This window comes from Doryrhamphus excisus, chromosome 8, assembly GCF_030265055.1.
Source record: "Doryrhamphus excisus isolate RoL2022-K1 chromosome 8, RoL_Dexc_1.0, whole genome shotgun sequence".
Taxonomy (NCBI): Eukaryota; Metazoa; Chordata; class Actinopteri; order Syngnathiformes; family Syngnathidae; genus Doryrhamphus; species Doryrhamphus excisus.
The window spans coordinates 11,172,850-11,192,281 of NC_080473.1; the positions used below are offsets into that span (position 1 = coordinate 11,172,850).

Consider the following 19,432-nt stretch of genomic DNA (forward strand, 5'->3'; position numbering starts at 1 on the left):
GTCACTAAGCGGCAATAATGACAGAAAACATTGCAACAGAACCTTATATTATATTACCTTAACACTGCATGAAGTTCACCATGCCCTTTCCGACGTGAAAGGGTTTTCCTCACATTCCGTGTGGAAGTGGTAAGTCACTACCTAGCAGTCCCTCCAGCATAAGAAGATAGGAGTGTATAGACATGTTTTTTTAAGGTCTACGGGGCTCTAATGATGTTAAAAACTGTATTTAGAAAGTCAAACAGGGTTTCTATGCTCTTAACTATGAAAACATTCTGGTGAATTCTATATGATAAAAATTTATTTATCGCGAACGTGTCTCTGTATGGAGTTTTCATGTTTTCATTTTTTCCCCTTGCATGCAGGTACTACATATCTTTCAGTGTATTTGAATTATACTTGTATTTTAGCCACTTTTATGCTTGAAAATGCTTAATTTTTTTGATGTTTTGGCACCCCCTGGAGGTCACTGCACCCTGAGCATCTGCCTATATTATATGTTGTATATGTGTATATTATATGTTTTGTGTTGCTCATGGGCAACACAAAAGACAAAGAATAACCAAAACTCACATGGAGTTAACAATCCATTTAGATGATGACTTGTCACATGAAATCTCATGTGAGCTCATGCAAGATGATGATTTTTGGGACATAATTTCTGAGACAAATGCCCCACTGTATTTCTTTGCATTAGTTACTAAATGCTGGTGTGCTGCAGCATATCATCATGCCACAAATAGAGGTCAATAGGAGAAGGAAGACTGAGAAAAAAAAGTGTCAGATACATTTCTTGTCATCTCATTCCCCCTTAATTGTTCTCCATGTAGTTGTTCAGAGATGAAATGAATGTGTGTGGCAGAAAGATAAGGCAGGACAAGAAGTATTATCAAACATTTAAATGAAATGGAAAACACACCCCAGTATTATCCCAGTGGATTTAAGAGCCCAACTGGATGACCACCAGTCTTCGAACAAACCTTCCTTATGATCTGTCTTTTATGCTCCGTCCTTGTCCTTGTGTGCAGTCTGTCTCTCTGACAAACAATACAGAAAACTAATCAGCAGTAGCAGAGGTGTCAATCTGACTGGCATTTCCCCTGAAAACCACTTGAATCATTAATCAACAAATGACACCCTCTGACATGATGAAGAGTTGTTTATGAAGATTCTGTTCATAAATGTCAGATATTTTCAACAGTTTACACAATAGAAAATGTTTTCTTCTTGTACCAGGTTCATCACAAGTGCATTTGCATAGAAAAAATATCACAAATTTAACACAACCAGACCCCCTGCCTATTTACACAGCATTTTATCTGAATGCTGACATGTAATCCAAATGGAGGGGTGGGGAATTTGATATTTTGACAGCTGTTCTGTTGAGGATAGTTGTTTGAGTCATGGAGGTACAGCGCCATCCTCTGGATCCACAAAAAATCTACCCTTTCAAGGACTATAACTGCAAAACTCTAAATCCGTTATACACTTATTTAATAGTAAATGCCACATACCTTGATTTTTACTTATTGTTCTCTTCTTAAGTACGAATAAATGACACCGAAACGACACAGCAGTCTCTATGTTAAGTTTAAGGCTTAACAGAACAACTTCTTTTTTGGTACGTTTCAAATTAAAAGCATGCATTTCAAAATATACTCCGCATTACAGCTGCAGTTACAAGATTATTATGAATGTGATGACTTATCTATAACTGCAAAACTCTAAATCCGTTGTACACTTATTTAACAGTAAATGCCACATGCGTTCATTTTTACTTAGTGTTCTCTTAAGTACGAATAAACGACACGTGCCAGCAGTCTCTGTGTTAAGTTTAAGGCTTAACAGAACAACTTCCTTTTTGGTACGTTTCAAATTAAAAGCATGGATTTCAAAATATACTCCGCATTACAGCTGCAGTTACAAGACTATTATGAATGTGATTACTTATTTTAATGAATTGATGCTGACATATTTTGGAGAGGCTGCATGGCGGCCAACTAGTTAGCACGCAGGCCTCACAGCTCGGAGACCGGAGTTCAATTCCACCCTCGGCCATCACAAGGGTGACCGATGATAACTGTGGCCAGCTTGTGTGGCTGTCAATCTGTCGTCGATTGGCCTCAAACTGCTTGTTTGTCCGACATATAATCATCCTTGAAGGTTTTGTTTAACTTATCACACATTGCTCTGCCATCACACATTCTGACACACTAACAGGTATAAATCCCAAAGAGGCTTGACTGCAATTTAATGACAATTAAGACATCTTTACATTTTAGATCCCGCTCTGTAAAACAGGATGAGATCCACCCGGGTGGCATTGCACCTCAGTGTGCAGTGGGAGCTGACATGACTGCTTTGGGGGCACAAACTGCAGATCGGCAGCACTGGATGGCTCCTCTTGGCCTGTGAACAGAGTCAAACAAGCACTTAGTCTATACTGAATGTGGCGTCATGGGGTCAGCATTAGCATTTACTTGAGGCGTGAGGTTGAATTCTGCTCTGCCCCCCACGACCGATGGTGCATTGCTGGAGTTAATTTTCTGTAGATCGCCGGCACCTATTTTTGTAAACAAACATACACTCAAACACAATGTTACTTACTTTCTTACCTTTCTTGGCACATCACTATTAAAGAATAGCAATATAGCCCAGACATTGAGCTGTTGGCTGGTAGTTTGCGGCAATACTATCTGCGGCAGGGGTTTTGACATGCCATTGTGGTGGCCGTGTCAAATATGAAGTTCATAACTTAGTAAGAAGCTGCTACGGTTCTCCACGCCAAGAGTCCGATGCCTGAGTGTGTCAACCAATAGACTGATCAGGCCCTGATGAGCAATTGTCAGCAGGTGGTTTCACCCCAGGAACCTCCATAAAAGGGAACTGCAAAACAAACAAAAAAAAACATGTGCACATACAACTGTTTAACAATGCAGTGCAGTTCATGGAGGTGTTGATATATTTTGTGAAACAGGATCAGTGGTTCGGTGTCAAACACTGTGAAAGACCAGCAAAGCCATTACATTTTTCCACATGTTCAGCTTGATGCAGTGACAATTCTGTGACAAAACAGCACGCCCCACTTGCAGTCTACCCCACTTGCAGTCAGTGTCAGCTGGGGTAGGCTCCAGCTCAAAAATGCCAAAGCGGAGTATCAAACTCAGGTCTCAGAATGGATATTTAGACACTATTAATTCCAGTTAATTACATCTAATAACTGTGACTGGCAGTTACTGTATGCCTCTTAAATTCCCCAAGATTCCCGCAGCATCCCTATCGTGGAGGTCTTCGAGTTAATTTATTGTTTGGTTTGCACGGCAGCATCATTTATTAGACTATACTGTAGACTATACCATGTTAAACATTAACTTCATTTCCATTCATGCATAATCTACAGTTACAATGAATATCTGCCTTAAAATTTTTGCCTTAAAAATACGGTAATAAACAACGGTTCTGTCATCTTATCCACTGGAATAAATTATTATTGTCTTATATTATGGAATTCAATACATATATTTATGGATACATTGATTTCAAATTCATTGAGTGAGGTGATCCATGCCCTGTGTTTGTTCTGTGTCGCCCGCTCGCCTCTGTCGTAAACATAGAACCATAAAACCAACCAACATAAGGCTACAGACACTGCCAGCTATGTCCTGCCTCTAAACATATACTCTTTTCTTTTTTGCGTTTTTACTATCCACAAATCATATTTTTTGCTTGTTTTTGTACCTATCTGCATTTTCTAACGGCGAAAAAATCGTTTTGTGTGCTTTGAAGCAGTGGCCATGTGTCTCCTCACGCAGGGAGAGAAAAGCTGTGGTGCTCGGCTGCTGATGCTGCTCCTGCTATGGGTCTCCGGTAAGAAACTCACCGGCCGCAGCCTTCACATTGATAACAGCTGGCTCCACTTCACAAACCTGTTAGCACAGCTTTTTTATCAAATGTAAATAAATGACGTCAACCCGACCGTGACATCTTTTATAATAAACATTCGCGCGGCTAGCCTTCGCCATTTTTGATATTTGATTTTTTTATTTTAAGGCCTAACCTCCACGACGCTGAAGTTAGCCTCATATTCGATTTAAGGTGGTATTAAACTCATGGTTGTTTTTGTGACACAACATTTTATGTACATAAGACATTACCGTTACCTGCATCCATTATTGTGTTTGTAACACCTTCATTCTATATGTGAAATACAGTATATGCACATGTATACGTTTTTTTCTCGCATGTAGACCACATCGGACCTTATCCAGTTCCAAGACCACTGTACCTAGACGTCTCCCACTCCCATAAATTAAATCCAGCTTTCACATGTATATGTAAACACGAACAAGTCATCTATGGGTTGTTTATCATCCTCCAAAGACTAAGGCCTTGCAGGTGGTATTGCTTAATTGTCTAATCTATATTGTTTAACTAGCCATTCTATTTGTTTTCAACAAATAGAGTGCCACACCCTTTTCTGGCTCCATGACAACAAGTGAGCAGCCCAAAGAAGGAGCTATATTATGTTGGAATACTGTGCAGCCCTGTTTTGTGCCACACCCTTTTCTGGCTCCATGACAACAAGTGAGCAGCCCAAAGAAGGAGCTATATTATGTTGGAATACTGTGCAGCCCTGTTTTGTACAGTTGTGTTTTTAAATAAAGTAATATGTATCTCTTGTGGTAGACCATCACAGATTGTGTTTTTGTCATCCAACCATTAAACAACAAATGCACATGTACAGTTACATAAAACAACCACTAGAGTGCAGCAGAATGTAAAAAAGTCGTTATTTTTCATGGGCTTTGTCAACGTTGGAGATTGAGTTGACTGCTTCAGACACAAAATCCTCAATAATGGACCTATAAGACATGTTTTATCATAGAAATACTGTTTTCTTCACAGTTATTTTAATTTATGGGAGTGGTAAGCATTAGATTTACTGTCTCTTTAAGTTAAATTTAAGTTAATTTTCTAAAATTGTATCATAACTACACGGTCATCACATTTTGTTGTGCAACGTAAAAAAAAATAAGTGTTAAATGTCATGCAAATATTGGACATCAAACCTTCATAATGGATGGCCTGGCAAATGGGAGTACTTTACATTGCATCAACCTCATCATTGATTCTGTGAATGCTTTTATTTCTGCATGGGCTTTCATTGTGTGCTTTCATGTCTTTCATCTATACTTCGAATGTGTTTTCGTCGCTTTCATCTTTTATTAGTGTCCGCCATTTTTCAATTTCCGCCATGTTTCAACCAATTCAACATCAAATCGTTTAAGTCATTCGGGAATAGTTTGCTATCCAATCAGATATCTCGAAACAAACATTCATTCATCCATTCTCTACCGCTTATCCTCACGAGGGTTGCGGGGGTTGCTGGAGCCTATCCCAGCTGTCTTCAAGCGAGAGGCGGGGTACACCCTGGACTGGTGGCCAGCCAATCACAGGGCACATATAGACAAACAACCATTCACACTCACATTCATACCTATGGACAATTTGGAGTCACCAATTAACCTAGCATGTTTTTGGAATGTGGGGGGAAACCGGAGTAACCAGAGAAAACCCACGCATGCACGGGGAGAACATGCAAACTCCACATAGAGATGGCCGAGGGTGGAATTGAACTCAGGTCTCTGAGCTGTGACGGCTGCCTGCTAACCACTCGTCCGCTGTGCAGCCCCATTTATATACACTGCATGACAATTGATTTAAATTGGCTCCAATTTAAAAGTGAATTAAGTTGAAAGTGGACCTGAAACAAATATTTTGTGCAATTTATGGAAAGCTTTATATCATTTTTCATTTTTCAGCAAATTTATATTGGAAATGGAAGAAGCATCACACCACCGCCAGCCTCTCCTGGCCTTGGCCTCCATACAAGATCTCTCCTCATGGGGTGGCCCTGATCATGCCAACAGTGAGAAATCCTCAGTTGGGACTGTTGGTGACACACTACTCCATCATGATTAGCTGATGCTCACGCAGAGTCATGCTGCTGAAGAAGGCATATGTACAGGGTCCACCAGAAGGTTGCCATTAACCACCTGGTGATGGGGTAGAACTTTATGGGTTCAACTCACCGTGTTTGAAGGTCAAAGAACACCATCCCCACCATTGAGATGGTGGCGATATCATATCAAGGGGATTGGACAACTCCAATACATTGAGGGGAGGATGAAATTATAGACTAACTCCTCCGTCCATTACTGAGAGAGCCGAGGATGGGTGTTTCAGCACGACAACGACCCTAAACACATCACCACAGCCACAAAACAGTGGCTGAAAAAGAAACACATCAAGGTCCCGGAGTGACCTAGCCAGTCTCCAGACTTGAATTTAATTGAAAATCCTTGGGGAGTGGGGGCTTAAAACTCAGCCCACCAGACGAGTGGAGTGGGCCAACATCCCAATGTGCACAAACCTTGTCATCAACTATAAAAAAAAAAAAAAAACATCTCTGCTGGGCAATAATGGCATTTCTACAAAATATTAACATGCTGTTTGTCCAGGGTGTCAAAAACATATTTCTGACCTAAACTAAAAGTCCTAAAATGCATACAATGTCTTAGTCCGCTTTTTGGTGATGTTCTGTCTCTCTCACTATCAAAATGAAGCTATCACTAAAATGATGCACCATTGCACTCTTGGCAAGCGGGGAAACCTGCTAAATCAGCAATGGCCCAAATACATAGTATTCTCCTACTGTATATTACTCATGTGTTTTATTTGTTTTCTATAATATTGAAACTTTTTCATTATCACAATCTTTCCAGTGGCGGCACGGTGGTCGAGTGGTTAGCACGCAGACCTCACAGCTAGGAGACCAGGGTTCACTTCCACCCTCGGCCATCTCTTTGTGGAGTGTGCATGTTCTCCGGTTTCCTCCCACATTCCAAAAACATGCTAGGTTAATTGGCGACTCCAAATTGTCCATAGGTATGAATGTGAGTGTGAATGGTTGTTTGTCTATATGTGCCCTATGTGTACCCCGCCTCTCGCCGGAAGACAGCTGGGATAGGCTCCAGCACCCCCGCGACCCTTGTGAGGAAAAAACGGTAGAAAATGAATGAATGAATGCTGATTGTCTGTGGACAATAATATGGTTGTACCGCCTTAAAATGATGCATGTGCTGTACAGAGTGTGTTCCCTCGCACTATAAAGCGATACATCTTGCAGTCTCTCCAGCAGTGAGTCTGAACCAGGAATTAGAATTGCTCAGAGCAGTAAGGAATGTCATGTTGGTGTAACAATGATCACTACAAGTACACATCATATAACACCGAGTACTACTGGACAAGCAAGAGCACAATATACATTCACCTTCAGTTTTCCTGCAATGACCTTGTAAGTCTGGGTGAAGTTGCAAGGAGGTGCGAGAGGAGGCAAGTCAGATGGACAAATGGGAGGGGGGGGGGGGTACAGGGACTGGAGGTATGCATGAGGCTGCTTCACTGCAGTATTTCATCTCTTTGCAAGTGTGTGTGTGTGTTTCATATTGCATCTGCTGCTCTCATGGCAGGACTGCTGAGTCAGCAAGGGACGATTCTCTAAACATATATATATATATATATATATATATATATATATATATATAAGTATGTGGCAGATAGGGCAGCAAAGAGTGTGTGTTTACAGTGTAAAAGTGTGTGCTAACTGCAGAACATGCTCGACTGTGTCGGATCTTGGCTGTGTAAGCAGATACTGTAGGTCAAGCGTGTGGGGATGACATTGACAAAGCACAGTTTGCACGCTCTGCTCACTGCTGACAACGCACATACTTTCAAGGTGTGGATGCATGTGTGTGTGAAGTCTTGGGGTACAAGACGAAGAGTTTGTGCTGCACCAAAAGACGCATGACAGTGGGGGAATGTTGCGCATAGCAATTTGTGAGTTTATGAGTAAATAATACATATAGGACAGTGGGTGGACATTTTAGAGAGTGCATAGGTGTGTGTGGTGCAGAGAGGCAGGCCTCTGGAGTGGTGCAGCAGCAGTGGGAAGTGAGCCAGTAACACCCGACTGCAGAGGAGAGAATGGTGCAGAGTCACATCACGCACGCACGCACGCACACGGTGGCAGAGTCTGGCAGGGTGCAAACTCAAGCTGGGACAAATAGTTTGGAAGGAGGAGGATTTGCTTAGTCTATATGATCATTTTGATTCATAAATAATACATAACTCTTGTGTTTCTCAATAGTCTGATTGATCTTGACAAGTATTTGATAAATATCTCTCATCCACATGATGTTCTCCCGGAAGACTTTTACTTAAAATCAACAACATTTCTGTTTGTTTGAGACAGGCATACATGAATGGAATTGAACTCGGGTCTCTTAGCTGTGGTGGCTGCCTGCTAACCACCCCTCCACCGTGCAGCCCCCTTTGTATACACTGCATGACAAATGATTTAAATTGGCTCGAAGTCAATTAAGTTGAAAGTGGACCTGAAACAAATATTTTGTGCAATTTATAGAAAGCCTTATATCATTTTTCAGCAAATTTATATTATGGAAATACATGAAGTTTTTACCATAGTCATTTATTTTATTGTAATTAAGTATTTACAGTGAGGGACATAAGTATTTCACCCATTGCTGATTTTGCAAGTTTTATTGTAACAGTGAGAGACGGAATCCTAAAGCAAATTCCAGAAAATCCCATCAATTATATATAAAAACTGTTAACCATCTGATGAGGGAAAAAACATTTAAAGGTTCCATTTCCATGATTAATTTGTAATAATTAATAATTAATAAAGTTTGCCCTCAGGTTGTCTGTGCAAAACCTTTTTGGCAATTTTCAAACGAAAGGAACAAGCCCCGGGTTGCGTAGTGATGCTGATGTTTCAGGTGGCTGATAAGGTTTGCTGTGTTGAAGCTCAATATTTGAGCTTCAACAGTGGGCTGCACGGCGGACAAGTGGTTAGCCCTCCACCATCTCTGTGTGGAGTTTGCATGTTCTCCCCATGCATGCGTGGGTTTTCTCCGGGTACTCCGGTTTCCTCCCACATTCCAAAAACATGCTAGGTTAATTGGCGACTCCAAATTGTCCATAGGTATGAATTTGAGTGTGAATGGTCGCATGCACGAGGAGAACATGCAAACTACACACAGAGATGGCCGAGGGTGGAATTGAACTCGGGTCTCCTAGCTGTGAAGCCTGCAGCCTGGGTTAAATGTATTTTTCAAAATTGATTTATAATGAGGGATATTGGCCATGAGTGCCTTATGGGTAGAAAGCAAGGATAATTCCAAGTGCCCCTGACTGTTCCAAAAATAAAGGTAATTATTAAATAATTCAAAAAAGTAATTTTGAATGCTTGGCTGCACCCCTGCTGTTGGCGATATTATCTGAAAAAAGCAATCATTAACTCACATTAATTTAGATAAAAACATGTTTTACTTACTTTTTCAAGCGAACATATGTCGTGAAACTTCAAGGAGACTTTCGATGTGAGAGTACATTGTCTGATGGTCCCTTGGCAGGACTTCCGGGTAGCATGTATCTGGGCAGTCGGAGCAACCCGATGACTTCCATTTGCATCTAGTCGGATGAATGAAATGATATTTCAGGTTATTTGTTTAGCTTACTGACTGTCACGCACGAACAGCGTTTTGGTTGCATTAGCTGCCATATGACTGAAAACTCATCATCATGCTTTGTACATTTTTTTTTCAAATGCATGCTTTTCTAAATTACTATTGTGTAATATAGTTAACAGCTCAATTAGCATAGCAACAATAAAAAACTACACAGGTCTTCCTGGCATTTATGACTCAAGAGTGAGAATGTATTTTTATCCATGTCTGCAAACAGTCAACTCTTCTTCAGCACATTGAAGTGTGCACTAAAGTGCCTCTCAAAATGACTAACAACAAACGGAAGTGATTTTTTGTTTGTTTTTTTAGCCCATGTTACAAACATGTTTACCAGCCAATTCAACTGAAGCCAGTGGAACACATTTCGCTTCTAGCGATTTCAGGCTCGATCGATGGTGGCTTGTCAGAAATGACAGGACCAATCTGTCCTTTGGAATAGATAAGGGCGTGGTTTAGACGTCTCGAAAGCAAAAATAACTGCTGTAAGCTTTTAACCGACGGTAGCCCTCAGAGACATTAGCATGGATTCTGCCACAACAGTATTTTCTGGATAGAAAAGAACCCGACTGAAGCTTTTTTAAAACATTTTTTTTCAACAGTGGAAAGAAATGATGATTGTATTGGTATAACATTGGTGCTTGTCAAAGTCTTTTACTGTCAAAACTGCTCACCTTAGTTGCTTTAATTCCTACAATTTGCAATGCCACCACTAATGAAATGTTCTTCCTTGCAGGTTGTTCATGCATGGACGTTATTGTGCCCAGTAAAATCAATGTAAAGAATGGAACAGATATCAAAATCCCTTGCACATTTACTTCCTGCTATAAGATATTTGCACCCAAGTTTGTCATGAACTGGACCTACCAAGAAACAGTCAACGATACAGAACAGATGGTAAGAATGTCACAGCCAAATTTGAAAGAGGAACTTATAGTACAACTACTGCATATAATCTCTCTTTCTCTTTCTGTAGTTTATGGCGTACTACAAGAAGAGAGGAATGGTGGCTTTGCGGTTTGCAGACAGGGTCATGTTCGCGGGGAACCTGGAAAAGAATGACCTGTCAATCACTTTATTAGATGTTCAGGAGGATGATGAGGGGTATTACCACTGTTACGTGATAAATCCCCCGGACCGCATACATGGACATGGGGTCATAAAGCTCAATGTGTTTACGAAACGTAAGCTACTAAACTTCCCTTATGAACAAAAACAAACATGTAAATCTTTAACTGCATCTTTTTAGACATTAGTAAATACATTTCCATGTTAATTTTAGTCTTTGATATAAGCACTCAAATTCAAGTAGTCCATTCCAAACTTCACCCCAGCACTTCTATCCTGCACCGCTTGAATCTAGCCTGATCACAATAACAACATGCGATAACTAACAAATACCAGGGATATTGACCGATACTAAAGGCTTTGATATTTATGGTTTTATTTTATTTAACATGCATCAGATTACAATTGAGTGCATCCCATAATCAGTTCACAGTTCCACATGTCCAAAAGGAGTAGGAAGAAGTAAAGCTTTATTAAATCCTACCCCTCCATCTGGTACTTTTACAATCAGTAACTGTTACATTTGTTCACTTCCTGCTTTCCATAATACAGTTTTTAATACAGTTTTTTTTGTTTTTTGTTTTTTTTAATAATGTACCTCGTACCGAAGTACAAGGTGATATGACCATACAATGACATAATGGGTACCATAGTAAGTGTCAATATAGTGATATATATAGCACATCATGACTGGTTCAAGACTCTTCATCCTTGTATTTAGCAAACATCAACTGCTTGTATTGTTTCTTGAATTGGCTCATCGTTGTGCATTGTTTGAGTTCCTTACTCAATCCATTCCATAGTTTGATTCCACATACTGAAATGCTATGGCTTTTTAACATAGTCCTAGCATATAAGTGTTTCAAATGTAGTTCTTCCCTGAGATCATATTTCTCCTCTCTTGTAGAGAAGTATTGGATGACATTTTTAGGTAATTGGTTGTTTTTAGCCTTATGCATTATTTTAGCTGTTTGAAGATTAACTACAGTGAAGAAAATAAGTATTTGAACACCCTGCTATTTTGCTATTTCTCCCACTTAGAAATCATGGAGGGGTCTGAAATTTTCATCGTAGGTGCATGTCCACTGTGAGAGAGATAAACTAAAAAGAAAAATCCAGAAATCACAATGCATGATTTTTTAACAATTTATTTGTGTGATACAGCTGCAAATAAGTATTTGAACACCTGTGTATCATCTAGAATTCTGACCCTGAAAGACCTGTTAGTCTGCCCATTAGAAGTCCACCTGCACTCCATGTATCATCCTGAATCAGATGCACCTGTTTGAGGTCGTTAGCTGCATAAAGACACCTGTCCACCCCATACAATCAGTAAGACTTTAACTTGTAACATGGCGAAGACCAAAGAGCTGTCCAAAGACACCAGAGACAAAATTGTACACCTCCACAAGGCTGGAAAGGGCTACGGAGCAATTACCAAGCAGCTTGGTGAAAAAAGGTCCACTGTTGGAGCTATCATTAGAAAATGGAAGAAGCTAAACATGACGGTCAATCTCAATCGGAGTGGAGCCCCATGCAAGATATCACCTCGTGGGGTCTCAATGATTCTAAGAAAGGTGAGGAATCAGCCCAGAACTACACGACAGGACTTGGTCAATGACCTGAAAAGAGCTGGGACCACCGTTTCCAAGGTTACTGTAGGTAATACACTAAGACGTCATGATGTGAAATCATGCATGGCACGAAAGGTTCCCCTGCTTAAACCAGCACATGTCAAGGCCCGTCTTAAGTTTGCATATGACCATTTGGATGATACAGAGGAGTCATGGGAGAAAGTTTTATGGTCAGATGAGACCAAAATAGAACTTTTTGGTCATAATTCCAATAAGCGTGTTTGGAGGAAGAAGAATGAAGAGTACAATCCGAAGAACACCATCCCTACTGTGAAGCATGGGGGTGGTAGCATCATGCTTTGGGGGTGTTTTTCTGCACATGGGACAGGACGAGTGCACTGCATTAAAGAGAGGATGACTGGGGCCGTGTATTGTGAGATTTTGGGGAACAACCTCCTTCCCTCTGTCAGAGCATTGAAGATGGGTCGTGGCTGGGTCTTCCAACACGACAACGACCCGAAGCACACAGCCAGGAAAACCAAGGAGTGGCTCCGTAAGAAGCATATCAAGGTTCTAGCATGGCCCAGCCAGTCTCCAGACCTGAACCCAATCGAAAATCTTTGGAGGGAGCTCAAACTCCGTGTTTCTCAGCGACAGCCCAGAAACCTGACTGATCTAGAGAAGATCTGTGTGGAGGAGTGGGCCAAGATCCCTCCTGCAGTGTGTGCAAACCTGGTGAAAAACTACAGGAAACGTTTGACCTCTGTAATAGCAAACAAAGGCTACTGTACCAAATATTAACATTCATTTTCTCAGGTGTTCAAATACTTATTTGCAGCTGTATCACACAAATAAATTGTTAAAAAATCATGCATTGTGATTTCTGGATTTTTCTTTTTAGTTTATCTCTCTCACAGTGGACATGCACCTACGATGAAAATTTCAGACCCCTCCATGATTTCTAAGTGGGAGAAATAGCAAAATAGCAGGGTGTTCAAATACTTATTTTCTTCACTGTATATCAACAAGTTGAAGTATTTGTGATTTTAGAAATAAGGAGTTAGTACATCATATTTGTATCACATATGGGGCCCAGAATTCCTGGCAGCACCCCTGGTGCCAAGTAATAATCATACATAACATGGTTTGTTTCCTAGATGCTGTGGGCCTTCCGCTCATGAGTCAGCTTTTTATTTATTAATGGCCAACAAGAGGTTGAACTTAGTCCCTCAGCATCTTTCTCCCACTCACACCATCGCCAGGCTAACTCAGCAGCACTTTCCTTCCACTCTGTTTAATCAGCCCAGTCAAGCTTTTAGCCAGCAGTGCACTTGTCTCTCTTTCTCTTGTCTATACAATGTATTTAACTCTATCATTTCCTTTCCCCACAGTTCCCCCACCAAGGGATTCCACCATTGCGGTTGTGATTGGGGCATCAGTGGGCGGAGTGCTTGCCCTTCTAATACTTTCCATGGTGGTCGTGAAATTTCTTCGTCATCATCTCAAACAGGAACTGATCTCAGAGGAGAAGATGGAGGAGGAGGGGAAATTAGAGGCTGAAGGTGCCACAGAAGAGGGAGCAAAGTAAGAATTCAGAAAATGGAATCACGATCTTCCATATTATACATCAATTTGTTGGATCTCTAGAATTGGTATTTCCGTCAGTAACGGGGTTGTTTTGAACAAAATTCAACAAAATCGTAACGTTAATGAGTAAACTTCCTTATGTCAGCGTACTCAGCACTGAACAAAGAGAGGTACTATTTTCCTGCTCAAACACCTCAGTTAATGTTGTGTCCTACCTGGCGACTTACGGTAAACACCTCAAATGGACACACAGGTTAAAAACAGGGTGCTTATTGTATTCCACCCATAGCATATCATTCCCAGATAGCACACCAAGTCAGAGGTCTTGGTTTACATTTTGTGACGACAAACCAACCCACTAGTACAGATGCAAACGCTCTCGGATTCTGCGGGAAACTCACTGAAATTGCCCTTGTTTGTCCTTTTTTCCACAATACTTGTTATTGTGGAAAAACATAATCCAAATGCCAGATTACTTGCAAAATACAGTAGAACCTTGGTTAGCATACGCCCCCGGTTAGTGTATTTTTTGGTTAACTTGAAAATATTCTCAAAATTGTTGCCTCTTAGTGTGCAATATGATGCGTGTCTTGTGTTATTAATACTGTATGAGTCCAACTGTGACACAGGCTGCTAACACCCCTGGTAGGGAACCGGAAATCATAGTTCCCAACCTGTGTCACCCTTCAGGGTCCACAGTCTGCCTTTTCTGTATTTCCATGAAAATTCACTGGACTATTCATTGGACTATGCTCCACCTGCTTAGAGAATTAAGGAAATTAGTTATATTTTTCTGTTAACTAACCAACAAACTGTTGAAAAAGATGACTCATGCTTGTTGAAGATAATGATGATATACTACAATGATTTTTCTTAACCAAGCTTCACACTGACTGCCCCATTTTGATTTGTGGCCTTCACAGATAACCACATATGGTCCATCAGTCTAAACCAGTAGCCTGCAGAGCTGATCACCCAGCACCTCTCCTGGTAAACTCATCTTCCACAGCATTTGCCTTGTCATCATAAACATAAAGGGAGTGATGTTATAATGTGGACCTGCAATAAAAATATGGGATGGAAAATTATGTGATAGATGATACTGTAGATAAGATACATCATTTCAAGACTGACTAACGCAAAAACGTCCATGTTAATTGGAGACTCGACATTGTCCACTGGTGTGAATGTGAATGGAAGGTCATCTATATTTACACTATATTTATGGACTGGTGGCCAGCCCAGAACAAGATAAGCGGCATAAAAATAAATAAATTCCCAATATTGTTTTTCCTAACATACACAAACAATTGATCATTTGACTTCATTTCAAAAGATATGTGCATCTTTTCCTTGTCCATAGGAAACACTGCTTGAATTATAAAGTGTTATTCCTGCATGTCTGTGTGTGTGTGTTTTGTATGTACAGTGTGTGTGTGTGTGTGTGTGTGTGAGAGAGAGAGAGAGAGCGAGGGGAATGCACAGGAATAAAAGTCCCCATCAAGTGTTGTGCCATTATTTGCTATATTCAGTTGCAAGTTCTAATATCAAGGGCTGGGTGGTATGAATAAAAATTTCAGTGTACACCGATTTTCACATTCATATAACCTCGGCTTATTATGAGGAATAATGTGTTGATTCATAGCTAAAGGCTGGAGATGTTTTGTCTGTTGAACAAATCTCTCATTCTGTCCTCAAAACCACTTCTTATGGCCGTGTTCTTTAGGCTAACCTTGCACTAGATTTCCCTTTCTGATAGACTTTGTATAACTAACTGTACTTCCTCCAAAGCCCTTTGGTTAAGCGGGCCTTAGATCCCGACTTGTACATGCTCCTGACATTAATGCACCTTGCCTGGCAACACCCACTCCAAAATTGTATAGCCCACGTGTGCGGTAACACATACGTCGGGATGTAAGGCCCACTTGTGTCAGGTTCCTGTTGTCAACAGTCTTTCTTCCTCTGGTTAAATGCCAAAAGGACAACTGAACAGTTTGTTTCGCCTTTCCACCGCTGCTTATGGAAATATTCAGACACATTACGTACACAAAAGTATTGGGACACAAGGTTTAAAGACCGAGAGAAAGTAACGATGAAAAAACATCGGAAGATCCCAAATTGTTGTCTGAATGTTGCGCTAAAGGCTTTACACTGCAAAAACGGAAATTTAAGATCAAAATTCAAGGTGAAGGGGCTGTACGGCGGTCGAGTGGTTAGCGCGCAGACCTCACAGCTAGGAGACCCGAGTTCAATTCCACCCTCGGCTATCTTTGTGTGGAGTTTGCATGTTCTCCGGTCCGATTTTCTCCGGGTTTCCTCCCACATTCCAAAAACATGCTAGGTTAATTGGCGACTCCAAATTGTCCATAGGTATGAATGTGAGTGTGAATGGTTGTTTGTCTATATGTGCCCTGTGATTGGCTGGCCACCAGTCCAGGGTGTACCCCCGCCTCTTGCCCGAAGACAGCTGGGATAGGCTCCAGCACCCCCCACAATGAATGAATGAATGAACCTTTTTAACCACTTTACCAATCATGAAATTTGACTTATACCAAGCATAAAATGCTTGAAACAAGTACAATCGCCTTTTAGTCAAATAGTTCTCTGGAGTATATTTAGTACCCAGAACATCTGAAGGACATAAAATACAGTAATACAGTCATAACTAAATGCAAGAATGAAATGAAATTAATTGTCATTTAAAAACAATAAAAGCCAACACGCTACCTTCCCATATCAATAATAAGACCACTACACTAGCCACGTTTACATGAGATTTTCCTCTTTCCGAATGGAATCTTTCCAAATGACGTACCAGAAAACAGTGTATACTACATGAAAAGGAATATTCCAATCTCCTGTCTACATGCACCACTATAATCAAACAGAATAGTCAATGGGACATGCGCAGTAAAACGTAAACAACATCACATGATTCATCAAAGATGGCGGACAGGAGTGTGATTATCACGGTTGTTGGGACAGTTGCTATGCTTTTTTTTAAAGCAGCAACTTGAACGTTCAGTTCTTTTAAAGTTTTTATCAAAAACGAACTTTCCGCTGTAGTCCAGTGATGACTGCTCGCCGCCATTTTCAAAACCCGAGTTTTGACATCTGCGTGTTACATCACAGCTGAGCATGCGCTGAAAGAACGCACCCTGACAACTTTCCAATTGTGCGGGTACAAGATACCTCAATCGGATTGGGGAAAGGAATATTCCACCCCAGTGAATCCGATTTTATATTCATTCGGATTGGCACTTTTCTTTCGGTGAGGTGTATACAAAGGTTAGATTCTTTCCGTTTGAGCAAATAACTCGAATGGAATTGGAATATTTGGGTCCATGTATACGTGCCTACTGATTATTACTGTCGTTTTCAAAGGATGAGCGATCCGTCAGTGTTACCGTCTTTAATATCGGCCTGATATCAACAACAAAAATGATATCGGCTTGCATTGATTTCAGTTTTTGCAATGTATCGCTTGATTAGTTCATCGTTGAGGAGTGTGTCCCAAATCTTTATTATGCGTTTGAATACAGAGTGTGCAAAATGTGACCCAAAAGCTATTTATTGTCTCAAACTCATTAAGCCTAATTCAATTACAATTACAATCCCCTGTAATGTTGGATGTAAAGTTAGAAGCTAAGAGGATTATCAGTGCATAGAAAAGATTAATATGCTTTTCTTGCACTTCTCAGAACTTTGTTATCCTCATGAACATGTCGAATCGAGTGTTCTGCATTGCCTTAAATGTCTCTCAGCTGCATCATGTCTCCTGTACGCTACTGTAAATTATTTAAACATTTTACCTGCCCAGTTTATACTAACCAATGAAAGCCACAATTGCTTATAGCATCATATCCCTTTATACTTACATAACATTTCAGAAATACATACATTTAACAAACATAAGGAGAGCTTAAAAACGTTTGTACTAGATGACCGTGTAATGCATCGTTTCTCAGTAGGTGCCTGCCTGTGTTTTTTTCCACAAGTGACATTTATTATTAGATCAAAGGCATGAACAGTGTAGTATATTTCCCTGCATGTAAAAAAAAAAAAAATCACACCACCGGTGTCACCATTCAAGTCAGCTACAAAATCAAAACAGAAAACCAACATGAGCATATCAAAGATTGCAAAATCTTTCACACTGCTGGCACTTTCTCGTCTATACGGCACCTACAGTATGTATACTTTTATTGCACATCGATATTCCATGTGTCTTTCAAAGTCTTATATTGCAAGCATAAATGATATCCATCAAAAAAAAACATTCTTTTGTGTGTGTTTTAAAGATTTTGTACATTGACACATCATATTTGAGAGCATGCCATAAAAGTTGTAAAGGATCGATATGATATACTGGAATGTGTGGCTTTTTACAATAAAACATGGCATGGTGATTGTATAATTATTTTTTTTATGTTTGTCATTTGAACATTGTGAATGTTAAATATTATCTTAATAAAGTATATCATCATTTTGTTTGTTTTTATTACATGTGTTAATCTATGAATGACCACTCTTGATTTACTAATGCGGATTTCAAATCATCACAAATAAAAGGTTAAAATTCTCATCATAATTTAATATGAATATATGTGGATTACAATATTCAAAAAAGTAATAAGTGTAAACTGGCATAACATTTACAGTTAATGCCGTAAAGCTTAGTTATTATTAGATTTCAGTATTTATCTGGCTCTGAGATCACAATGCACTATTATACTATCAGTGCGTCCTTTCGTCCTTCCAAAGTGCCCCATTTACAGTCATCTAATAGCTTAATGTTGTCTGCTTCTGGTTATTATTTACATCAGGCTCATCCAGTATCGACTACTGTCATACGGATACATAAAAAGTTCATTTCTGGAAAAACGATGACATCATTAGATATTATGCCCACAAACAAGTGTGTAACTTCAATGCCACATTGCATGTTAGCAGTGTCGTTGTCACGATGTGGGCGTTACCCCCCTCATAACAGCTCTTTTAGTTTCCTTATTTGCCTCTGTTCCGGTGTCCATGCCCTTATTTTATAACTACTTCCTTTCTTGTTCTCTTCCGTTTCCTCTATCCCTGCTCATTTCACGCACCTGCCTCTAATTTCAATTACTCCCTATTTAGTTCAGGTGTGTGCTCTTTCTTTTGTGGCTTCATTGTCTTTTGTTTGGCTTGTTTGGTAGTAGTTGTTGTTGTATCCTGCTGCTGCCATTATTTCATTAAATTCAACGTTTTACCTGCATTTGGGCCAGTTTTCTGCATCCTGGGGTCGCATCGCAAAGCTCTCAAGCCCGAATGTGACAATAGTCTGAGCTAAGCTGCACTCGGAATGGACAGAATTACTGTTTATTTCTATTTACAGCAATTTTTCACGGCCAAATATGCCCTATTTTGTCCAAAATAACAAAAAAAAGTTACAAAAAGTGAGTAAAATCAATCATCCCTCGTCACGTTACATTTGAAATTTTGCAGTTTCGCTCTATTCACTTGTTCTAAAATATATTAATTAATAAATCATACTCTTTTGTGGTTTAATACAAAATAGGCGTATTTAAGCAAATTTTCTACCAAAATTACATTTTCCAG

General features: G+C 40.0%; 1 protein-coding gene and 1 long non-coding RNA gene across 3 annotated transcripts in view; one reads left to right on the forward strand and one right to left on the reverse strand.

Moving 5' to 3' along the window:
- The window catches only part of LOC131134672 (uncharacterized), a 25,328-nt gene extending 14,939 nt beyond the window's left edge, over positions 1-10,389 (reverse strand). The window contains exons 1-5 of the long non-coding RNA XR_009131453.1: positions 9,943-10,389; positions 9,419-9,555; positions 2,481-2,886; positions 1,515-2,409; positions 920-1,037 (exon numbers count right to left, since the gene is read on the reverse strand). This is a non-coding gene — a long non-coding RNA (uncharacterized LOC131134672). The remainder of the gene's footprint in view (positions 1-919; positions 1,038-1,514; positions 2,410-2,480; positions 2,887-9,418; positions 9,556-9,942) is intronic.
- scn2b (sodium channel, voltage-gated, type II, beta) lies at positions 3,612-18,328 on the forward strand. 2 transcript variants are annotated; one of them, XM_058080179.1, is made up of 5 exons: positions 3,613-3,867; positions 10,345-10,505; positions 10,585-10,792; positions 13,642-13,834; positions 14,761-18,328. In XM_058080179.1, exons 1-5 carry the CDS (start codon positions 3,795-3,797, stop codon positions 14,762-14,764), a joined length of 639 nt encoding a protein of 212 aa, XP_057936162.1. In that variant the 5' UTR covers positions 3,613-3,794; the 3' UTR covers positions 14,765-18,328. The 2 variants fall into 2 exon arrangements, with proteins under 2 accessions (XP_057936163.1, XP_057936162.1); XM_058080180.1 differs by lacking the exon at positions 14,761-18,328 and having other exon boundaries at positions 3,612-3,867; positions 13,642-13,838.
- Positions 18,329-19,432: the final 1,104 nt, after the last annotated feature.